Raw genomic sequence first — 24,827 nt, 5'->3', positions numbered from 1 at the left:
ATCATAATTTAAAAAAGTAAAACTTGTGGGTTGAGATAAAGACAGTTTAATAGGACAGAAAAGGAAGATAGTAATATGCAAAACATGTGATGAACAGAGCAATTTCTCACCACCCGAAGCTGATGCTCAGCAAGACCCAGAGCTGCCCCACCTCCTGGCCCACCCTCAGTTACACATGGAACATGATGTCATATGGTATGGAATATCCCTTTGGTCAGTTTGGGTCAGCTGTCCTGGCTGTGTCCCCTCCCAGCTTCTTGGATGCCCCTTGCCTTCTTGGCAGGCCAGTGTGAGAAGCTGAAAAGTCCTTGACTACTCAGCAACAACTAAAAACATCATTGTGTTATCAACATTATTCTCATCCTAAATCCAAAACACAGCACTGCACCAGGTGCTAGGAAAAAAATTAACTCTACCCCTGCTGAAACCAGGTTACCTATCTACAGCAGAAATTCATCATGTCTCACTAGGGTAGAGCTGATTTTTACAAAAGATAGCTATATAATTTCCTAGGGTCAGCACTATTTTAAGCAGTCATTTAAGGGGAAGAGGGATTAGGAAATGGTGGTTAATTTTTCAGGTTTCCATGAGAAAATCCAGTAAATAGGTCATAACTCCTACATCTGTGCTCTAGGTGACACAGCTTTCATTCCTTACTGGGATGAGGAAGCTGTGAATCTGAAACTAGAGTACTTTCTCCTTTCTGCTACAAATAAAAATATAGCAAGCCATTTTCAAGAGAGAAATCTCAAGTTTGTGCTGTTTTCTCAAAATAAAAAAAAATGTGTTCACTTCTATTTCCAATTAGAAACACACATCCTGGAAGAGAAAAAAGACGACTTTTGTGTCGAGTTTCAGTTTCATCAGAATTCTCAAAAAAATCCAGAATTTTTCATCCAGGCAGAAGCCGAAGCACTGAAACTTTCAGATTTATCAGTAACCAGTCAAAGAGGAGCAGCTCCAAATGATTGTAATTCCAGTCCTGAAGAATCAAGGTAAAAGCAAATATCCCTATATACACTTTTTTTTAGATTCAAATTATAGACAAAATACATATGGATTTTTGGATAAAGATAGGGAAGTTTACTTCCTAGCTGAGAATCCGTAAGTCAGCTTTTTGCTTAGGCTCACCATATCTGCCTTTCTTTCCTTGTGGAATGCAGCATTTCACCACTGTATTCTCTAGCACTGATAGAAAATGGTGGAAGTGAGTAGGAAGCAGGAATAAAGCAGGGTGAAGCCCCTATGAAGTTGGAAGAGTAAAGATGAGGAGCTGTAGTAGTAGTACCTTGTAGGCAGTCTGTGACAGGAATCTGGAGAAGGGCAAATATAGTTGAAAAGTGTAATACAAACTCTGGAGATTTTATTCTGTCATTTATTTTGATCAGTTATTGTCATTAATTTCCATACTGAGCTATGGCCCTCTACTCCAGTCTTAAGAAACTTATACAGTCATGCTATATGTCACATAATATATGAAGGTATACCCAGCTGACTAGGGAACATGCTACCAGTATTGAGCGACTTAGGCATTCTGAAGCCCAAGTCTTAACCGAAGAGTGACAGAGTTGCTTTTGAAAATGGGATCAAGGCTGCAGAGCCCTATGATGTACTTAATTCTTCACCTGTCTGGCAGATTCTACACCTGGTTTTGTTATCTTCAGCATGATCTAGTGGTGACCCATTGGGCCCAAACTAGTCCATCATCCTTTCCCATCTGGCTTGTTGCCTTTTTTTGCATTGGGGCCTGAGATATCCTGTTAGGGTGATGCATAGAATCATAGAGTGGTTTGGGTTGGAAGGGACCTCAAAGATCATCTAGTTCCAACCCCCCTGCCATGGGCAGGGACACCCTCCACCAGACCAGGTTGCCCAAAGCCCCATCCAACCTGGCCTTGAACACTTCGAGGTAGGGGGCATCCGCAGCTTCTCTGCGGTGCCTCACCACCCTCACAGTAAAGAATTTCTTCCTAACATCTAATCTAAATCTACCCTCTTTTAGTTTAAATGCATTAACCCTTGTCCTGTCGCTACATGCCCTTGTGAACTGTCCCTCTCCAGCTTTCTTGTAGGCCCCTTTAGGTACTAGAAGGCTGCAATAAGGTCTTCCTGAATCCTTCTCTTCTCCAGGCTGAACAACCCCAACTCTCTCAGCCTGTCCTCATAGGAGAGGTGCTCCAGCCCTCTGATCAACTTCGTGGCCCTCTTCTGGACTTGTTCCAGCAGTTCAATGTCCTTCTTGTACTGGGGCCCCCAGAGCTGGATGCAGTACTCCAGGTGGGGTCTCACAAGAGCAGAGTAGAGGGGCATCCTGCACTAGAAGCCAAATACAATCTTGAGTGCTTAAGTACAGCCCAGCACAGAGTCAGCCAGAGATTGTTGCTCCTGCCTTTCACTGGTGCCACTCGTATTGGCAATCAGGCTGGTCTTCAACACTGAGATTAACCTGCCACAGCAGTCAGCATGTTGAACCATCTCATCTGCAAATACATTGTGTATAGGATCCTAAAGCTATAGGCCAAAACCCCATTGTGGTAGATACTATATAAACGGCACAAAATCTGTCCTTCCCTAAATAGATTGCAGTTAGAATATAGGATGAGAAAGTATCTTGAGATAGACCAAACCAGGAAATATTGTCAGTGTGATTTGCGTTGTAGGTGATGGTCTTTGTTGTACCATCAGTGTGACTTGTCAAGTTTTCTTTTAGTGATCAGGAAGAAAACATTTCCCTTCTAATCCATTCGTCTACTGATTTTGCTCCCATCTGACAAGTGAGATCTGTTATCTGTGAGTATCAACAGATGGCCAAGGAGTTTTATAGGAGACTTAACTTGAGACAGAATTTTTGTTGCCATTGAATCTTGTCTTGTTTTTCCCTGTCTATGGCTAAATAAGTTACCTTAAAACTCTATGAGCGCTATACAGTATGGAATTCCTGTTGTCAGTTATAATATTTAGAATAACACTATCATTTTACAGATTTCTGCAAGATGAGCTCCTAGATCTTGTCTTCTGGATATTTGAATTTCACTTCATGTGGGATTATCCATCCTACTAAATAACTTGGTTTATTTTAACCTGAGCATCAATTTTATCCCCAGATGTTTCATTACTTGGTTGCTCTGTGTTAAGCACAGGTTTTAAATATCTGGTTAACTTAAGTGTTTTCTGTTTATAGGCTTCATAGCTAATTTATATTAATCTGTTTTATGCCTTAGCATTGTAGTATACTTATTTACTATTCCAGATTTACAGATTTCTTTCAGAATTTCGGATTTAAGAAGTGATAGAAGGACATCCATTTTACTGGCTATTTAACACATTTACAATGGTTAACAAAGTTTTATAATTTATTTCTGTGTATTTTATTTCAGAGGGAGGGGGCAGAAACTGGTTTTGCATTATTTTTCTTTCTTTTTTTTTCCCCTCCTAAACACAGCACCATAGAAAGAAAGGCTTACAGGATGCTCCCTGAATTTATATCCTCATGGAAAGATGCTGCAGATCTAGGTGGAAAAACAGAAACTGCATTCCTTTTAAAAGAATTGGACACTCTGAGGGCCAAAAATAAAAAGGTACAATTGAGATATTCAGATCACAGTATTTGCTCTTTTATGGTTGTCTTACAAAACATACATTTTAAACTGTTCCTAATTTAGTTTTGTTATTTATTTTAGTGCACAAATCAATAGCTTTCTTGTAATTTTGGATTCTTAGTGATTGCTTAACAACTGCTTCTCTGGAATTAAAAAAAATCTTTCATCCTACCCTTTGACCTTTTTAATCAGTGACATAGTTCTTGCATCATGGGTAAAAACCAAGGAGGACCAAAAACAAGGCTGGAATTTCATTAATAGAAGCTGGAGCTCACGCTTCTGTACCTGTGGTCTAGATAATGAATGTGCCCTGATACCTTCTTTTTGTTGAGGGGAAGAAAATTCCATCCTACTTGCACGCTGCATTGCTTCTAGCATTAGTAGCGGTTGCACATGCCTAAACAACAGAACAGTCTATAGTCTTTCCATGAAGTGCCATTGAATATTCAATGGCAAGCTCAGATATCTGTCCAAGAACAGATTTAATGAATTCCCAATTAAAAGAAGGGGCTCAACATGTGAAAGAATATCACTTTTCTATCTGGCGATGCACATGAAAAATTATGCATTTACATCACAGTGTCTTCAGGCTGTGATGTCAGTACTCTTGGTACGAAATAGACTATTCATGTAGGCACCACCATTCCATGTAATTCTGAACTTCATTAGTGAGAAGAACCACAGCTGGTGATACTTGAAGAAGACAATCCCAAATTAAAAAAAATGGCACATATGTTGCTGCTTGTCTTGCAGAGCAAGATAAGGTAGATGTTAAAAATATGTTTTTTATAATTTGTTCTTTAAATAAACTTAATTAATTGAACTTTGGTTGTATTGTTTAGTGTTTGTATTTTGGGTGTAAGAAACTACTATGCAAAATTTTGTTGTGGTTAAAAGATCTGGTTGATTGTTTCAGCTAGATAAGAATCTTATTGTCCATTTGTTCAATCCAGCTTCAAGATAAGTTGTCTGAAAAGGACAAGGAGCTGAAGACAATAAAACTGGACTTAGAACTGCAAGACAGAGCTACAGAAGCTAAGATTGCAGAAAAGATTGCAGGTACAGTAGGCAAGCGTTTAACAGATGGCTGTATGGCTCATACAGTACCCGCGGTTGCTATATGACGTGGCCAAGTGAATGTTAGCTTTATTTGCTAAAGGAGGGAAGATTTGACTTTTTTTTTGTGTGTGGCTGTTTAGAGTTGCTTAGAAAATAGGTGGCTTTAACATCCTGGTACTGGTATTAGCAGGAGCTTTACCTGTATTCATACTGATTTGGGCATTAAATGCATTGTTAACACCATGTCAATCCAATCACAAAAAGGTTGTTTGTTTTGTTGGAAGGTCCTGAACAAACAAGGGGAAATAATGATTACCAGTGCCTCTACCTTTCAACCAGCAGTTCAAATACCACTTATTGTTTTAGCTTGTTCAGAGCAATACTACCCCCTCCCCGTGTATGGAGATAGTCGCACATTCACCTCAACTAGAGACCTGCGCTTTTCTTGAAAAATCTGGGGTTTTGGTAGTTAATAAATTTTTGTCTGATGATGGTGTGTCTCCAGTGAATGAAGTCTATACAAATTTGCAAAATGAAAGGTTTTTAAGTTTATAATTGAAAGTGAATGCACGCTTATGTTTGTTGTTAATTGCTCTTTTGGTAGACATACAAGAATGGAGACAGTTTGTGTTCTATGATTTCAGAAATTTCTAAAGTAATGAAGTTGAGTATTTTTAATATTGAACAGTGACTTTGTGTACAGTGTACCCAGTGGATGAAAAATATTCTGAAGTTTCTCTGAAGTGTTTCAAAGAAATTAATGGGAGTGGTTTTATAAATTCTTCATATCATTTGTTCATAAATAGTGTAAGCTAGGTAAAATTGTGTCCTCACAGACCATGCACACTTCATATAGTATTAATAGTACTAATACCTGTCCCCGAAATATTGGTACTGAAGGGAGGAGTAACTGTCTTCAGGAAAATGGAGCAGAAAATAATCTCTCCAGCTGAAAAAACAGATGGCTGACTTTCCACTTAATGTCAAACTCCTGAGAATACAGTATTCTGTGTATATTGTAGGTGGAAGAGAGAGTTCCTACATTTTCTGTGGTGGAGGAAGGGAAAAGCAAATCTAATCTGCATATTAGGAAACATTGAAATATGGGCATAATTTTATTCTCATTTCATTTTACATAAACTACTTGCTTTATTTTCAAAGAAAAAAAGATCCACACTGCGTATCATAGTTACATCCAGCAGCCGAAAGCTAATGCAAATTGTTTTGGTTTAATCCCAACTTTGGGGTTTGTTCCTGGATATTTGTACAGTGTTTTACCTCTATACCTATAATAGAGAAATATTCTCTTTGATATAGGTGTTCATTGCGCGTTAAAACCTAGAAAGAAATGTGTGTCAAAATGTGTGTCAAAACTTGTGGCGAAAATGTGTTTAGCTTCATTTTTATGGATACAGTTGAAATATTTCTTGGTAAATTGGGTTTTTTTCCTACATTGCTGTTTAAACTTTCTAATTATATCCAAAGCTTAATATTCTCTTCAAAACAGTATGGCATGTATATGGATATAATAATTAACATAGTTATTCCATTTTAAAAGGAAGAATAAACCAAATTTTAATGAGACCTGCAATGTGTAAGAAGGATGACCTTTAAAAAAATACCCTTTTTTCTCCTTTACAAGTTCAGGAAGTATAAAATCCTTTAAATGCTGAAAGAGAGGGCAAGAGGCTCCTTAGTACTTAAGCTGTTTGCAAAAAGGAAGCATCGTTAATATTTCATGGGGCTTTTTTGCTTCCTGTCTTACAGTTCTAAGAACGTTACCAGGTTTGGATAAATGTTTTGAAATCTGGAATGATGTGAACCAATCTGAATTTGTGGAGATCTATGTGTGTGTGTCTCATAAAAGCGTTGGAGAGAGTTCTGGTGGACAAGCAGGACCTAATAAAGAAGATTCAGTGTGTTTAAGGAAAAACGTTTTCCCCTTGTGTGAAGTCCTTTGATGAAAGGAGAACACATGCTGTTGTGATTTCATGTTGCCAGTTAATGTTTAATTACCGCACTGTATAACACATGGTAGGTGAAGCTTGTAAATATGGGTGTTTGCATTTTTATTATTACTTAGTTCTAACTTTATGATAAGAAGATGACTCCACAAAACTATATTATAAAAACCATCAGAAAGGTACACCATAAAAATGTTATCTACTTTGAGGAATATTACAATTCTATTTTCAAATGTAACCCTATAATTGATGGGCTTTACCTAAACAAGTGCCATGGAAAGAACAGAAAAGCTGAAGACAAAGGCTATTTTAAAATGAAGCTACAACAGTCTTCAGAAACAAATAACCCAAAGCTTGTCACTTTATGATTTTTACTTTGTTCAGAGGAAGAAGTGAAGAGGAAAAGTGTAAATTTGTGAAATGCTTTATAAGAGAATAAGAAAACATAGAGTTAATGCAGAAGATATACATGATGGAAAAGAATGTTTAATATTGTGTGCAGTAAATAACTTCTTTTCAAAAGGTGTTTATTTTTATATTTTACTAGCCTGGAAAATGGATTTTAGAAATTCCTTGGGTCCCTAACTCTGTGTCAGGTAGCTATGGCTAAGGAAAATTAGGGAATTCACAGTTTCAGTTGCAGGCTTTTAAGCATTAGTTGCAGGCTTTTAACCATTGTTTCTGGTGGTCATAGCTGCCACAGGTTCCTGCTGTTTCTTCATTATTCTCTTTATAAGCCAGTGTCAGAGGGTTCCATTAGTTTCACTCCCTATCATGAAGAGAACAACAACAGAGCTGGAGGCAACATTGGGGAAAATCAAGGGAAGAGCACATCATAGAACTGAGACTAAAATTAATGTAAGGGAAAAAGGGAATGTCACATGCGAAGTGGGCATGAAGAGTAGACAAATTTTGACATGTGGGACTGCAGAATTTTCATGTATTTAACAGAAAAGGGGATGGGTGCACTCTGGGAGAGGAAAGGGAGAAGGAGTATGCATCTTCTGAGGACAGACTGGAAGATAAGGATGGAGGCATTGCAAAGGAGAAAGTCTTCAAAAATAAACAAACTAGCAGAGAGAACAGATCTCACTTTGGATGGACATAAGAAGTGACTTCATTTTTGCCTGACAAAAGAATTACACAGGGGATATATAGAAACTTTTAGAGGAAGGAGCTGGTTGGGTGTAAGCGAGAACTGTAGAACATAGTGGTAGCCTCTCTAGACTGGAAAAAAATATCACAGCCCTCGTCTTCTCACAATAACTCCCAGCATTACTGCAACGAGATTTATCATAGTTGGCATCAGAGCCTTGGCTCTTGGAATATTTTTGTTGCTATCACAGTGCTATATTCTGGGAATAAGAATAATTCTGAAGGAAAATATAATAAAAAATATTTCCCCCTAAATCTTTCTGTAGAAAGGGCTATTCTGTGGGGTTTTTTTGCCAGTATCTAATAGGAATGTTACCAATATTTAATACTTTTCTTAATCAGAGTCAACTCAGCGGGAAGAAGTGGATTGAGTCCAGCCCTGCTAGGTCTGTTAGGTGTTGCACACCACCTTTAATGCCTGAACACTGTATTAGCATTCTGCAAATGCTTTCTGAATGACGAGGGTAATGACAGGAAATAGTGTGGAGAAAAGGGAAAGCAGCACTTCTAATACTGTTGTATATGTTATACAGCTTTTAGTCTCTTGGAAACTACAGCAATATACCTACAATGAAGTCCCTTTTTTCAGGTCTGTTTTTACAAAAATGTTGAGAATTAACATTTGTGGTATGCTGCTGAGTGTGGTATGGAAATGTTCATGAACATTATTTGAAGTTTCCTAAATTAACTTCAAAAATAATTACTGAATGCATATGCAATAGTTTTAATAGCAAAAGTGAAAACAAATATCCAAGTGACTATTAGCTTAGAGGTAGTTTGATTTAATATCCCATAAAGTAAGAGGAAATAAGTAATCTTGCCAGTAATATACTTTGGGTGGCAATAACTTCCAGCACAGAAGTAAAGTATTTTCCATTTCTTCAAAGCTCACTTTAGGGTCCCTTTTTAGATGTTATTTTTCTTTCTTGCATGTCATCCATTAAAGATTAGCTGTGGAAGGTTGGAGCATGGAGAGATTATGAATGACAGAACAACTCCTGCAGAATAATAATCAGTTTTTGGTATTTAATGCTGTTTGACTTTTGCAGACACATTTCTTATTAACCTTTGGTACAAACAGAAATCCAGGTTCCTGATATCTCATGGAGAAGATGAATTCAAGATCCTCTTCCAATTAAACTGAAATAAGGCCAATATTGGGCTTTAGCCAAAAGAACTCAATAGTTCCCAACCCTTGTGTTTATAAACCTAAATATGAATGATATTTTACAGTTTAAGTAGGTAGTGCATATACTTCTCTAACTCAGTTTTCTGTGCATAATTCATTTGTATATATAGTCTATCTAGTTCTTAGGGGGGTTGTCCTATTAATGGTTCATTATGCAAAACAATTTCCTGAATATTTTTTCAAAATATTTCCTGGTAAACAACAGAATTTTGAAAATAGCTGTAGGATTTGAATCCTCTGTATGGGAAGGTAGACAATCCATCTAAAGGAGAAAAAAAAAAAAAAACCAAACACCAAGGTGGAGGTGTTGTGACTGAGAACATCTTGGCTTAATTTTTAACAGCTTAATTTGAAACAATGTAATTCTACCTTCAGATTGTCAGAATTGTTGATTGTCAAAAGTTGTGTGCAGTTCTTTGAAGTACAATATACAATGAGCTGGCATAGGTTAAAATGTAAATTACTGAACTATTTTTGGGTGGAGCTTGTACGTAAAAAAGCAAACCAGTATCTTCTGCATATTTTTATGATTAGTCTGGCCCTTCTCTCTTCCCCACTACAGTGCTAGATGAACATAAAGAATTGGGCTTTGGTCAGGAATAAAAAAGTCTGCAAAAAATCTACTTCCTGGGGTATTGCAAAAACTTTTCTTTAACCTGTCAAATTATAACTTGCAAACTTTAATGCAACATTTATGTTTTTCCTCCTAAAGTAAATATTCAGGCGTCAGCAATTATTCACTGAAAAAAAGTTTAACAGCATTATGGTTTGAGTTTTCAAGTCAGCTGTGTTTAGTGTATTAGAAGCAGAGGCTTAAGTATTGTACAGGGATTGGCTTTCACAAGAACTGCCTTGGGGTCTGTGTATAATACTCTCTCCTATTCTTTCCCACTTTATTTTTTTTTAATTGAATTGGGATCTGAATACACAAAGAAAACCCTATGCAGAGCTGCCACTAAGCAACTTTAGCCTTTTATTAAGAACACTGTTTATAGCATTGGAAATGTAGGAGCAGATGAATGCTATGCATTAAATATATACAACAAGCACAAAGCAATAAAGAAGTCACTGTGTTCTATCAGTGTTTGTTCAGATTGCTTTATCTATAAAGTCACATTTGGGTGTAAATGACTTGTAGTCTATAATTCCTGGTATAGACTGGTGAAAACTCTGCAGTAGTTTTCTTATGATCTTCTTATCACTATTTTGCTTTTATTTTTCAGTTATAGGTCATAACTGAAAGTAAATGAATGGTAGCTTTCAAAAAAAGAGCTAGGAACTTAAGTTGTCTGTTTCATAATAGAGCATTTCAGCACTATTTTTAAGTCAACAGCCCTGGAGCTCATGGTAGTTTGCCATTAACCTGAATGAGAACTGTGTAAGGGCCTTAGGCTTTGAACATTTCTAGGGATTATCTGCATTTTGTAACATGTATGCACAGAGACCAATTAATGACACATTTTAAAAGCTTTGATAGCAATGCAGTAAATCTGTTTTTTTGTTTATTTGGCTATGATAAGACTGACTTCTTATTTAAGAATTGTGAGCACAGTTATTAAATCTAGTAGAAAGACGTCTCGGGATTTTGATTTCCAAAATGACTGGATCACAAATACATACATGTTTGTATTTCTGTAAGGAAAACAAGCATATATCCATGTGATTAAATAAAACTTAATAATAGTGGCCCATCTGGAAATGGCAAGGGTATTTTCCAAGTCCTGTGATTAGACAGAGACCCAGCAATGGTGGACAGGAATGGGAGGAGTGATGAAATGAAATGACAGCTAGTCATTGCACCTCTTTTCCCAGTATACTTCCCCAATTCCTCACGTTCTGTAGCTGCTACTCAGAAATCCAAAGTGAAAACACAACAAAAATCCCTAAAAAGCTTCGGTTAAACCTCTCTGTAGGATAAATTTCAGCTGACAGGTTTTTTCTTGGAAGCAATCGAGCAGGATAAACAAGAAGCTCATTACAGGAATCTTGAATTCTAAGTATGACCTGGCCAAGCAAGTTCTTTCATGTTTCTGTTTTTCCTTCAGAATAATATACATCTCCAAAAGTCAGAAAACAGAAAATATTCTTTGCTTCATTTTTCTCATGAGTTCAACATTCACTCCTGTGCTAGAGCTGTGTACCTGTATGAAACAGAAGTCAAATCATGCAACAAAAATTTTTTTAGTTATTAATTGTTATTATTTAAGTCAATTCTTGAATATTTAAGATGCTCAGAGCCTTTTTTTGTAAAAACGTATAATCTCATTTGTATTTCTTTTGTATTGTTGCTGTAATGGTGTGAGTAACTAGTAAAATTAATTTGAATGTACCAGAATCAATGCCAAAGAAAATCCCAAGTCACTTTATTGTCAGCAACCACTGGTCTTGAATAACTAAATTTTATAACTGCAAAACCCTGACCTTCTGCAACAATACATTGTTATAACAGAAAAACTTCCTCGCCATGTCTTTTTCTTGGAAGTAACTGATCACTATAACTAGTGCTTGTTACAAAAACAATTAGCATAATTTTAATTGTACTATTTCTTGGATCGAGCCAAAAGCAGTATTTCATCACATCTGTTAATGTCAAACGCCTTGCAAAGTCCAAAACAATTGTTATTATTTCTGTAAAACTGACTTATCTTGAAAGCCAATTGTTATAGTGTTATAGTATTTCCTGTATCTTCTAAGATAGTGGTGTGGGTGGTGATTTCATCTTTTTCTTATAAGATCTGGCCTGTATTCTGGATTTTTCATTTTTTAATGAGTAATGTGAAGTGATTTCTGCTGCCATAGATGTTTAAAGTCCTAACAATTTCTTCTTTCTTTTCTCTCCTTATTCAGTTTTTTTTTATTTACACAGATGACCTCTAGGAAATCAGCAAACAGACTTTTTTCCTGGGAACTAATCTTCCCTCCCTTCCCCCAAAGTTCTGTTGTTTGGAAAATCATGAACCACTGTTTAAACTAGAATGATTTCCAACACACCTTCTCACTATTGCTGTATTTTAAAGGTAGTTTAAAAAGTGTAGGAGATAGGTTTGCCAAAAGAATCAGGTTCAACTAAGAAAATATGTACACTGCTTTGACTCAGTAAACTCATACTCGGTATGGTTCATCTTCTTCATATTTACTTTTGCCCATATTAGAAAACAATTAGCTTACTAAACAAATTTGAGTATTTGGGAAGAAAAAAATCTACTTTTAGTCTCTCTCATTTGACTAAGAATTACATGATATTTGATAAGCTTGTTTAAAAATGGACATATCCAAATATTATTGTAAACACCCATTGATTTGTTTTACCTGCAATATAAGTATTTTACTTAGTTGGCTTACATAGTAGCTAATAATATTTGTTAATGTAATTTAACTGCTGTGAACCTTTACTGAACAAATATTGAAATTTATACAAGTCAAAGAAAGAGAATCTCTAATGACTTTTGTAAAAGCTTCCATTTAATAGTTAAGGAGAAAAGTTTATATGACATACCAGATGCAATTAACAGTAGATTTTACATTTAATAAAAAGAAAGAAGCATATGTATTTGCTTTATTCATTCCATCATAATTTGCATTAGAGCTGTGGGTGTTTAATGAGCAAATTCCAGCTAAAATGCTATATTGATTTTCTAAGTGAACTTTGTAATAGCTATCTACCTTACAAAAGCTCTCTGTTTACAATTGTTTTCTTTACTAAAAACTAAAAATGTTTTAGAATTGATGAGTTTAGCATAATGATTCTTTTGAAATAAAGAGCTCTTTTAGAGTATGCAGGGGTTTTAGTTACAAGAGAGAAAGATGTTATTAAATTATTCCAAAGCAAATAAAGTTTATGCAACTAAATAGTAGTGTCATATTTGTCTATATTACAATGTTTGCAAGCGTTTGAAAATAATCCTTTTTTCTTAATTTAGCACTGTGGGATTTAAATATTTTAACTCTTGAATGTCATTATATGTATATGAATTAGTAAATGACACAATTCATTTTAGCTTAACACTTGACTATTCATACTTCATTTTTGTGTGTTATTTTCTTGCTTGAAACATGAGTTCTATAAGAATTTGTGTTTATTGTTGGTCAGGCCTCAAGATAAACAGGATAGGGTTGGTTGGAGCGCCATTGGAAGGTCTCCAAGAAAAACCTCGTGGTGTCGACCAGAGCAATTGATGACTAAGTACCTGGACCACTTTTTTCATTGGATCAGGCATCAAGTCAATGTGCCAGTATAGGGCTGGTATTTTGCTGGATATTCCATATCTTGAATGGGAGTCAGGAGCCTGACCTGTTACTCTCAATTAATTTTTGCCTGGCGTTTTTAAGAAGCATAGGGATGATAATCTGGATGTTCTTTACTCTTTTTAATGTGGAGGATTTTTATGTCACTCTCTCTCTTAGACTTTCCATTGGACAACTCATACTTCACATACTTTCCTAAATATGGCACTGTGGTGGGTTGACCCTGGCTGAGGGCCAGGTGCCCACCAGAGCCGCTCTATCACTCCCCTTTTTCATTAGACAGGGGAGAAAAGGTACAATGAAAAAAAACTTATGGGTCGAGATAAAGACAGGGAGAGATCATTCTCTAATTATCATCACGAGCAAAACAGACCGAACTTAGAGAGGGAATTCATCTTATTTATTACTAAGCAAAACAGAGTAGAGGAATGAGAAATAAAACCAAATCTTAAAAACACCTCCCCCCACCCCTCCCATCTTCCCGGGCTCAACTTCACTCCCGGCTTCAACCTCCACCCCCCTCAGCGGCACAGGGGGATGGGGAGTGGGGGTTACGGTCAGTTCCTCACGCGGTGTTTCTGCCGCTTCTTCATCCTCAGGGGGAGGACTCATTGTTCCCCCGCTCCAGCGTGGGGTCCCTCTCACGGGAGACAGTCCTTCACGGCCTTCTCCAACGTGAGTCTCCTCCACGGGGTGCAGACCTTCAGGAGCAAACTGCTCCAGCGTGGGTCCCCCCACGGGGTCACAAGTCCTGTCAGCAAACCTGCTCTGGCGTGGGCTCCTCTCTCCACGGATCCACAGGTCCTGCCAGGAGCTTGCTCCAGCGCGGGCTTCCCACAGGGCCACAGCCTCCTTCAGGTGTCTCCACCTGCTCTGGCGTGGGGTCCTCCACGTGCTGCAGGTGGAATCGCTACACCCCCTCATCCTCCCTCCATGGGCTGCAGGGGGACAGCCTGCTTCACCATGGTCTTCACCAGGGGCTGCAGGGGAATCTTGCTCCAGTGCCTGGAGCACCTCCTCCCCCTCCTTCTGCACTGACCTTGGTGTCTGCAGATGTTCTTACATCTTCTCACTCCTCTCTCTGGCTGCAAAAGCGCTCTCTAACTGTTTTTCTCTTTCTTAAATATGTTATCACAGAGGTGCTGATTGGCTTGGCCTTGGCCAGCGGCGGGTCCGTCTTGGAGCCGGCTGGCATTGGCTCTGTCAGACACAGGGGAAGCTTCTAGCAGCTTCTCACAGAAGCCACCCCTGTAGCCCCCCCACTACCAAAACCTTGCCATGCAAAACCAACACAGGCACACAATGTTTTGGTTTGCTACTGCTTCACAACCCAAAGATGTATGTATTTCAATGGCTTGTTTGAAGAATCTTGTGATCCTTATGGTCCCGAACTTTTACTTGTGATGTGTCCATACCTCAATGTGAATGGTGAATGTTATTGTTAACAGCATCATATTTCAGGCTACCTGCAATTGTGTAACTTGTAATATTCCGTATAGTATTAAAAAAAGGAATTTGAAAAATATTAAATGCAGTTAGAAATGTATAGGCATTGGATAAAGAAATGTCTGATCTGAATTCAGCAGAAGCTTTGGCTGGTAAAGGAATCAAGTGAGATAGCCTTCTGTAGACCACTGAAATGAGTTAGAGGAGGACTTTAAATATTTTTAAATTAGGAATTTCTTGTGGTCAGTTGTCAGTATTGCTACATGGTATTGAAATACCTATTTGTATTATTGAAATAAATTGAAATACCATGTAGCTAGGTATCTTTTTTTCTTCTTTTTTCTTTTATTTTAAACTTAGATTAACATGCAGGCATCTTACATGATTTTCTACATTCTCCCTAATCTGTTTTAATATGAAAAAATTAACTTGCAATATTACTTTTAAGAAATAGAAGCAAAAGCCAAACAGTTGTAATTCATATGGAACTACTGTAGTATTTTTTTTTTTATGTAGTTGATGGATCTGATCATTAGGATATTTACTCCAATGCCTTAATTTAGTGAAAGGATAAGAAATTACAAGAAAGAGTTGCTCAATTTAAGTCACTTTTCCATAACCAATAGTTAAAAGACAGTATTTTGTAGTGGACCTTTGGGTGGGGGAAGGGTTCACTGTTCAAGACAGTAAGTCTCTGGGCTGCTATCAGGGATGGTAAATTTGAGATAAGCAGGATGTTTACGTAACTTCAAAAATCTCTTTTTCTGAAATTTTTCATACCATTGTATATACATTACTTTGGTTTAGGACAACTAAGCAATAATCTGGTTTTTAAAAGCCTGTATAGTCATTATTACTGCTGGTTATAGTTCCTCAGAGAGGGAGTTAGATATACTAAAACACAGTCCCTCTAAACGTAGCTGTGTGTTCAAGATCCATTGCAGCACTCAGCACATTGTGGTTTTCCGTGCTGAGGTGGGGATGTTATAGGGTTTGACAGAAGAAGGGATGCACTCAAAGAAATTAACTAATCTGGAAACTAATTAATCCCAGAACAGTAATAAGTGCCAAATCTTCAGCTATTTTAGGCAGCTTTCTATTCATTCCAGCAATTGTTTTCATTGTGAAAACTGTATAATGTTTCCGCTTGCAGCTTTATGTAAAGGGTTCTCTGTGCAGTGTCTCTGGCATGATGCTACATAAACTAACATAATTTACTGGAAAAAAATATAGTAAACAAATGTATTAAGGTGCAGATAGGTAATAATTACCATACATAACTAAACTGCTTGTGTATTCCAGATCTAATGAGGACATAGAAGTTGTATTGTGGTTTACCCAGGCAGTCAATGCCGAGGCACTAGTTTCTCTGCCATCACAGATGTCAGCAACCTAAGTGGAAGTCTGGTGAGCTGAAATTCACAGCCCACCCCAGACAATTTGTTCGTGTTCTTGCTGAGCCACCTACCTTTGCAGATATGAGACTTATCCTCTGCAATTGCTGCAAACTTATTCCTGACTACCAATCTGTGTGCATGCAGTTTTGCAGCTGCATTACTCATGCCTTAGTTTTTCCATTCCACATCAAGCAAAGCTTTCTTGTTGCAAACAGGGCAAATAGATCTTCAAGAAAAAAGACACTATTCTTGTGGAACAAGTAAATACTTAAAAGAGAATAAAATCAGTGTTTCTTAAATTTTCTGTACACGTCAAGATTTGTGTTTCTGATCTTTTTTTTTTTCTTTTTTCTTTTTTTTTTTTTTTTGGTGGGATGCAACTTGTTACATGTCTGGCCTGACAACGAGACTTGCAGCTCCTCTGCAGATTTTTATGAGAGGAAGGATTGCACTCCCAGAAGTGACATTTAGACTTTCCGTGTCGTCTCTTGTCCAGTCTGCTGTTATCGTGCAACCTTCTGCTAGACCTGCAAAAGATGCTTCCTTACTCCTCAGTAATGCTCTTCTCCCCAGCTTGAGGACAAGAGGATTGCTTTCCTACCTTGAACGTCTTCCTAATTCATCTCTCTACATTCTTTTTCTGTTCATCTTCTCACTCATCTTACATCCCTGATTATCTGACCTGCTTGTGAACTGTACTGAAACTTCCTACTTTTTGTGTTTCAGTTGATTGGTGTGTTTTGGGGGTGTTTTTTGGTACTGATGTGTATTTTGTGCCAGCGATATAGCTGCTACCAAAATGTACTACTGTGTTCCCATTGTTCCATTCTGTGAAGAACCATAAAGTGTTATATTGCACTGTAAAGTTTTTGTACAATAATGTACAAAGGTGAAGTAACAGTAAACTAACCTATAAAGGCAACAAAGTTGATATCAGTTGAGGCAAGAATGGAGGGGATAAAAGCTCTAGCTTAAAGTGAAGAGGAAGCCTTTCTTTGAGCTGTTAATGACTTGAGCAGTGGTTCAGAAAGGAGCAGCGTTCTGAAGTAGGTAAGGAACCCCGGCAGCAATGGCTTAATAGAAAAAAGCTTGCCAAAATTTGAAGGAGATCGTAGTATGGTGTTAGGAGACTGGGGCTAAACACCAGCTTGATAGACTGGAAGAGGAGCATGGAGAATTATGTAAACTACAGACCTCAACTGAGTTTTTTGGAGGTGTCTGTGACAATCAGAGAAGTTATAGTCCTCTGTCTTGCAGTGACAGTGGTCTTACTATGGCATCCTGAAAGTCCCTAGACATTTTGACTGCAGGGTTTTGTGATGACTGTGAGGAGAGATTTGCAGTATTGCAGAGGGAAATGATGAAAGTATGAATAAAGATTTTAGTGGAGGCAGGGTCGAGGTAAGGATTCTGGCGGTGTGCCAGAGATGGTGTTAGACATATTGACAGGGGAGAGGCAGGAAGAAAATGTAAGCTCAGGATGAGGAATGACTTGAAGGTGTTAGTTTGCTCCCAAGGATAGACAGTAAATCTTAGTTTATTGGCACCTAATGCTCCAAGGTCCATGTATGCCGTAACAGATAATATAGCAGTATATTAGACAATAAAGTAAAGGCTTGGCAGAGGAGAGATGCCAGCTGTGCCACTCTTGTGATACCAGAGACAATGAAAATATTAGAAATTTTAATATTTAATATCAGTGTGCCAACCTGATAGGAAGCAGTGTGATGGTAGAAATAGATTTAATGGATCATTACTTTTAACTCTGTGTCCTAGAAGAAACCTACTAGTGTCTCATATGATTCTGAGCTTTAAGAATTACTTTTCCAGTAAACAATTATTCAGAATGCCAAGCAAATCACTTGCTCTGTTTGATTATACAAGGGTGAATTTGAAAACACATAGCTTTATTTCATTCCTTAAAGTATTCCTTGGAGCAATCGACAGCAATTTAGTGTTGTGTCTGAAGAGTAATATAGACCTTATCCAAAATAATCTGAGGTCAGTGGAGAAATGTTGATTTTAGGAGATTCTGGCAAAGGCCCATGTAAGTGCACCTAATAGTGTCTTTCCCTGTCAGACTTGTTTGTTAAACACACTGGTTACTTTTGCAGCTCTGGTGGAAGAAGTTTATTCTGCTCAACGGGAACGTGACGAGGCTGTCATGGCAAGGCTTAGGTTAGCCAATGAAGAGAGAGATGAAGCATTTCTACGAGTCCAGCGTTTAGAAGAGTCTCTCAGAGAGTAAGTATGCATTTCCTGCCCTGTGCAAAAGGGTTGTTGTGTCAGTCTGTGACTGTCATAAACTGCTCAACGTGGTTATATAGGAAAATTAGCACAAACTTCTCTATGATGAAATACGAGGCTAGTGCTAGTCTTACTGTGCTATTGGTTAATTTGTTAGCCATCCTACAAGACTGTATTTTTCTCTAGAGACTGAGAGCAAGGTGAATAATTTTGATCACAAAAATTAAAAATATAATCAAAACCTTTTGTATTGATTTATTCCAGGATAAATAAGACGAATGTGACATTTTATAGGGATCTTCTGACATGGAGTACCAGCATGTCAGTCAGAAGTTGTAATATATAGGAAATCAATCAAGCCTTTAAGCCCACCAGACATTTTCTTCAGCAAAAAATCTACTAATGATGTGGGTGATGTAGTAAAAATATATGGGTTTTTTCTTTAGCGTAGGAGCAGTTTGTAAGGCGATAAGGTTATAATTAATACTTCGTAGAGTTTTATGTGTGCCATATTAACACAGCAGAAACAGGCAATCTCATGTTAAAAAAACCTGTTACGTTAGGAAAGGAAGATCAAGAACAGTTTCTTTTCTCACTTTGGGATATAGGTAGCTTTGAAGCTACAGTTTGCCTCTCCATGTCATCCTTCTCCATTGGAATTGTGATGATCTTGGTTACCATCTGTGGTAGTCCCCCAAAGTCTAGAGGGGCTGACAAATTTCTCCTGTTTTTCCTACCAAGAGAAATACAAAGCAAACAGAGGAGTTTTTCATGGTAGGAGACTGAATAGGTGCAGTTGTTAGTTAACTAAATGGCAGGCAATTATGTTTTAAGTAATTGATTCTAGTAAGAACATTCTTTATGGCAGAAAACCAGTTGTTGTCTTTTGGGTATTTTTGTAAGTAAGGCCAGAGAATGTTATCTAAATAAATTTCAATAATCTGCACATAGTTTGTGCACCATTACTCTGTGGAATTTACAAGTTGCTAGAGTTTGTCACAGCCTGCGAGTATGACTCAACAGCAAGATTAGAAGATTCCATTCCCACAAGAATTAGTGCAGAATTTCTTTATGTCTCTACAGAGCCCATTATAGGTGTGCATGCATCTGAAATCTTGCTTTGAGCAGCAATCTCTGAGGAAATGACAAGTATGCTTTACATTCCCCTAAGAGGCATCATAACTATGAGCCTTACTCCAGTCTTACCAATTTCTTCTGTCACTCTTCTAATTTTGCATGTTCCAAGAGTAAAGAAAACAAGAAGGTTTTGTATGGCCCCCAAAATAAAATGAAACTGTGTATAAGATGTTAGCATAAACTAAAGATCTTGGAGGTTAAAGCACTCAAGTCCTGCAGAAAATTCATTATTCTGGTCGACAGACTTAGTCAATGACTTTTGGTTTTCTAGAAGAATTCACAGGTTAAGTGTGTGAGAGGCTTATCGCTGCTTTTTCTGCAGTGGAATCCATAGACATGTGTGGCAGGTCTTGACACACATGAATCCCTCAGAACACCATCACTTGTTTTCCCTTCAACCCCTTCTGCCTGCTTGTATTGGGACTGGCTGAGATAGAGTTAATCTTCCCCATAGCAGCCCTCACAGTGCTGTGCTGTGTATTGGTAGCTAGAAAGGTGTTGGTAACACACCAGGGTTTTGGCTGCTGCCAAGCAGTGCTGGCACAGCACTGAGGCTGTCTTGGCAACATTCCCCCCCACCTCACCAGGAGGCTGGAGGTGAGCAAGATCTTGGGAGGGGACACAGCCAGGACAGCTGACCCTAACTGACCAAACGGATATTCCATACCGTATGACATCTGCTCAGCAGTAGAAGCTGAGTGAAAGGAGGAAGAAGTGGGGGGCATTCATTTACTTACGATGTTTGTCTTCCGGAGCAACCGCTACATACTAAAGCCCTGCTTCCCGGGAAGTGGCTGAACATCACCTGCAGATGGGAAGTAATCTTTTGTTTTTCCTTTGCTTCTGTGCACTACCTTTGCTTTTGCTTTATTAAACTGCCTTTATCTTGACCAATGAGGTTTTTTTTCCATCTTGATTTCTCTCCCCCTGCTCTACTGAAGAGGGAAGTGACAGAGTGGTTTGGTGGATGCCTGGTGTCCAGCCAAGGTCAACCCACCACACTGCTTCACTCATGTACTGGAATACCAACTCAGTTTTAAGCAGAAGGATGAGAAAAGAGAAGAAACTCCATTTCTTGGAGAACATACATACTATCTTCCCCAAAAGAACATCTTTGCAGAAGGCACTGGATACACTGGTAATGACAAAAAAGGCCATTATGTGCTCCAAGGAGAGGGTCGGGAACTTCCTTGGCTGATAGCTTGGAGCCAAGTTATTATACATGATTGCTATCATTTAGAGTATAGCAATTGTTGTTGCCGTCATCCACTTGGGATCTTATTCTGATGCTTTATAGAGGGGTCTGATACCCTGGTGCCATTCACAGTCTCAAAATTGGCACAGAAGATTTCCCTGTGGACAACACCAACACTACACAGGTAAAAATTGCAGTGGGCTAACCAGCTACTTTTTGGTTCAATACCTGATACATGTTCCTCTGCCTAAACGAGTGAGCCATTGTTTGTAGCTAGTATCTCTTTCTGTATTTTCTGCAAGGGTGCAGATCGGGCTTCTGTGTGATATTTGCTGTCATGACAGCCAACACCAGGACACAGGACCAGGGACAAAACCAATTTAATTCAAAAGAATTGTCCTTGCCAGGCTGCATGGATACTGTAAGATCATAGTTCCAGTATTTTCCAGGATCTCCTGTTCTGCATTGCAGAGACTGATTGTGGCAATGGCAGATTGTTGGGAAGAGTCATAGCCAAGTCTTTCATGTCGTGGGTGCTGCGTGACCTGTCACTGAAGGCATTCTGCACACGAACAAAATCCTTAGGCAGATTCCAAGCAGGCTTATTCCTCCCATAGGGCACAAAGATGTTGCTGAAGGGTTCTGAAAAATGTCACATGCTTTTATTTCCATTGACAGTTTTAGTGTTAGTTATCAGAGCAGTAAAAGAAAAATCATAATTGACAAAAGCAGAGAGCCCAAAAGCTGCATTTGTTCCCACTGTAGAGTGTGTTAAGTTTGTTAATCATCCATGCAGTAAGTACTTAATGGTAATGAATCACTGGGCATTAATTACCGTATGTAATCCCCGTAAAGGGAGAAAAACTCATTCTTTATGTTCAAGTAATCATCATATTCACTGCATCAGATGTCTTAATATCTGTCCCTTTCCTTACCTTGCTACCCGTTCAGCCAAACTGCAAGTTTGATAGGAATGTCTTAAGGCATATCAGACAATGTAAGAAACTTGAAAGATGTCTTGCTCTGTTCCACCAATTTATATTCAGTATTACCTCATCCCACAGTGACTGCATGCATTTGCTCAACCTGACCAAGGTCAAGCTGACCACAGCTCTTCCCTGACGCATATCAGTCCTCTATGTGACAGCACCTTCTAGATAATGTGATAGTTCTTCCACAAAGAGCAATGATATGGTACAGGGAAGCAATTCCTGTTGTGATTATTGGTTTGGGGGGAGGTTGTGTTCTCTTTCTTGAAAAAAGTTTTTTGCTGTTTTTGAAATCTGTGGGCATTACAGAAACAAGAAGGCAGGATTGCCTTCATCAGACTCAGCTGCTTTTCCTCTGGTCCACTTACTCTAAGCTTACAGGATGCTTATTCATGCAACCGTACACCTTACAAACAAGAAATGGTTGAGGGAGCCAAGATTCCTACTGGAACACCAGCCTGGCTCCAGCACTCAGGCTTTTCAGAACATTGGGCATCTTTACTAACCGTGGCAACTTCTCAGCTGAGGTGACAAGACACACATTTCTGTATCTGCCTGGATGTCTGGCATTTTGCAATGGGAGGAGCAAGCCAGGGCTGTGACTGGGAAGAGTCAAATTGAGGTGCTGCATTCTCAGAAGCAGAGTCAGCCCAACCCCATGAGGAAATTACTTTTCTCAGCCTCTTTATTTGAAGTAGTTTATTACTGTGGCTGAATGGAAATTTTTTTGGAGTTCACCTCACCACTCCACTAATCTTTTGGAAGGAGCAGAGATGATGGGATGAGCCGTGAGGGACTTGGTTTATTTTTTTTAGTTTTGGAGTTTCTTCTGGAATCTTGGAGCTTTTCCAACTGCCACCCTTAATATTTTCTTCCTGATGTTCGTTGTTCAAAAGGTCAAGTTGTCCGTCTGAGACGTGGAGCACATAGAGGTTTGGGGTTTTTTAAAGAACGTTGGCTACTTGTGCCACACTCATCAAGTTTTAAAGCGCGGGTCACTCCTTCCATCTGCTTTGGACTTATTCCAGTCAGAGATCTTTACAAGAGGGCAATATTGAACAGCCTGCCAACCTTTATCAAACGCTTTAATGCTTTCTTTAAATTAGCAGCTGGAGCAATTCTGTTGCCATTATTTAATTGTAACAACCAAAATTCTTTCACTGCTTTTGGCCCTAGGGGTTACATTAGCAGAATGTGTGTAGAACTGGGGGGAAGAGGAATCCTTGGTTACTGCTGTTTAAAATCATGAAAGATCTAAGGGTCACTTATTGCCTGTGCACAGCACAGGGAGAGGTGGCAGGGCAAATACACAGCTCTGGATGGTGCTTTTTAAAAAATCCTGTCACCTAAGGAGATGTACGTACACCTACAGACAGATCCCTTGTGGCAGTAGTATGCTGAAGGGTTATACTTGTGGTAGAAGTTCCTGTTCTTTTTCCCACCCCCAGTTCTCCCTAAAGTATCTTGCTTACCCAGCCTGTTGGTTGGCTGGGTGATTTTGTTGGCCCACACTTTTAGCAAGGTAGAAGTCCTCTGGAGAAGCTGGGTCAGTCCTGCCAATTTACTTTGACAAATACCATTCCTTTCATTGTGAATACAAACTAGCCAGAGATCCATTTTTAAGTCCCACATGAAGTGGCACTTAGAGCAAGGTAAAAACCTAAAGCAGGAACTCTACAAGGAGCCGAGTCAAGGAGCCAGTTCTGAGAATTTGGACTTACAATATGTTTGTTATTTTATGATTTGTGTTACTTTGTGAACACAAGTCAAACCTAGCAAAGGTTAGCTTTTACTTTGTTTTGTTTAGTTCTGGTGCTGACTGTATATGTTGGAGTAGTTACTGCTTGTGCATTCCATATAAATATACCAGCTGTTGTACACTGGTAGTACATTCTGAAATATTGCTTTTTTATTTAAAGAATTGATTTTCGTACAGGTTGATTTACTGTGCCTTATGTACTGTTATCTGGTAAAACTAATGCTTTAATGTAAAAGGTGCTAGTGTGCTCTCAAGTGCTCTATGATGTTTGCTAGCTAACATCTTGGCTTCAAAGCAACACCTGTCACAGCACTGTTGAAAAAGTGTGTGTTGCTGTTTAGTAGATGTTAAATGGTACTATATCTGCCTTTTAAAATATCATATGCTAGTGACAGACCTACTTTTAGTAGGAGTCACCATTAAGTAAGTAGCAATGGAGTGGTAAGGTAACTTTAACATGCTCTTTTTTCCAGAAGAGAGATCACTTCTGTTTTAAAATACACATAAGTGTTTAAATAATATGCTGCCCATATAGCTAACTTTAAGTAAAATAAAATGCATACTGTCCCATTAGATTTTTGTGCTATCACACTGCTTTTGCACAGCCAGTGTTCAATGCTGTATGACTAAATTCCTGGTATCATCTTTGTATTTGACAGGTCAATATATGTTCTGTTGAAATAAAAAGGGGGCAAAGTGCAGGGGGGGGGGGGTGTTCCAGAATTAAATAAGGGCCTTGCAGAGAATTGAATTAGTTTTAAGGAAACTTCAGCTATGGGGGTTTTTCCTCATTTTGGAAGAGAGAGGTGGAAAAATAATTACTTTAAAATGGAAAAAAAAATCTACACAAAAGACCTGTCCTGTTTCATTTGGAGTGCAGTAAAAACAACAAAAATACAACATCAGGTAAAAGTTGTAAGCCCAGAAATAAATAAAATAAGAGCATCAGTCATTTCTATCGCTGGGGAACTTTCTTCATCTAAGCACATATGAACAATTGATCCTTGTAGTCATATATAGCAGTAAACATTAATAACTTAACAGTCTGAAGTCAGTGCTGAAGATATGGAGCATTATTGAAAGATGGAGTCGAGCAGGTGGCACTTTAATATGTTCAGTGTCATGGTTGACTCTAAAGACTAGTAGAATGAAATTACTTGAGGTTCTAAAGATTTAAAAAGCGAACTCATTTTGCTGCACTAAGGAAATGCTACTGATCAGGCTTTCTGTGTCCCTTTTTTCTAGGCTAGAAAATATTAACCCTGAAGAAAATGACATGGTAAGCCATTCTCTGAGGAGATTTCTTGATGTCAGTCTTATATCTTAGAGGCTTAAGTTCAATTGAGTGGGTTTCAAGAACTAAGATGTGGGAAAAAGAAGAATTGACACACTAATAATGTACATCTTTGCTGCAATATGAAAATTCAATAACTTCACTCAGTCAAT

At 38.3% G+C, this 24,827-nt stretch overlaps 1 protein-coding gene across 1 annotated transcript in view; it reads left to right on the top strand.

Moving 5' to 3' along the window:
* The window catches only part of MIPOL1 (mirror-image polydactyly 1), a 200,622-nt gene that overhangs the window by 52,721 nt on the left and 123,074 nt on the right, over window positions 1-24,827 (top strand). The window contains 5 exon segments of the mRNA XM_075753955.1: window positions 809-995; window positions 3,443-3,578; window positions 4,553-4,658; window positions 18,169-18,298; window positions 24,627-24,660. Of these exon segments, the coding sequence (XP_075610070.1) occupies window positions 809-995; window positions 3,443-3,578; window positions 4,553-4,658; window positions 18,169-18,298; window positions 24,627-24,660 (593 nt within the window).

The sequence above is a fragment of the Balearica regulorum genome, chromosome 5 (genome assembly GCF_011004875.1).
Source record: "Balearica regulorum gibbericeps isolate bBalReg1 chromosome 5, bBalReg1.pri, whole genome shotgun sequence".
Lineage (NCBI taxonomy): Eukaryota > Metazoa > Chordata > Aves > Gruiformes > Gruidae > Balearica > Balearica regulorum.
This window is presented reverse-complemented; position numbering and strand designations above follow the sequence as displayed.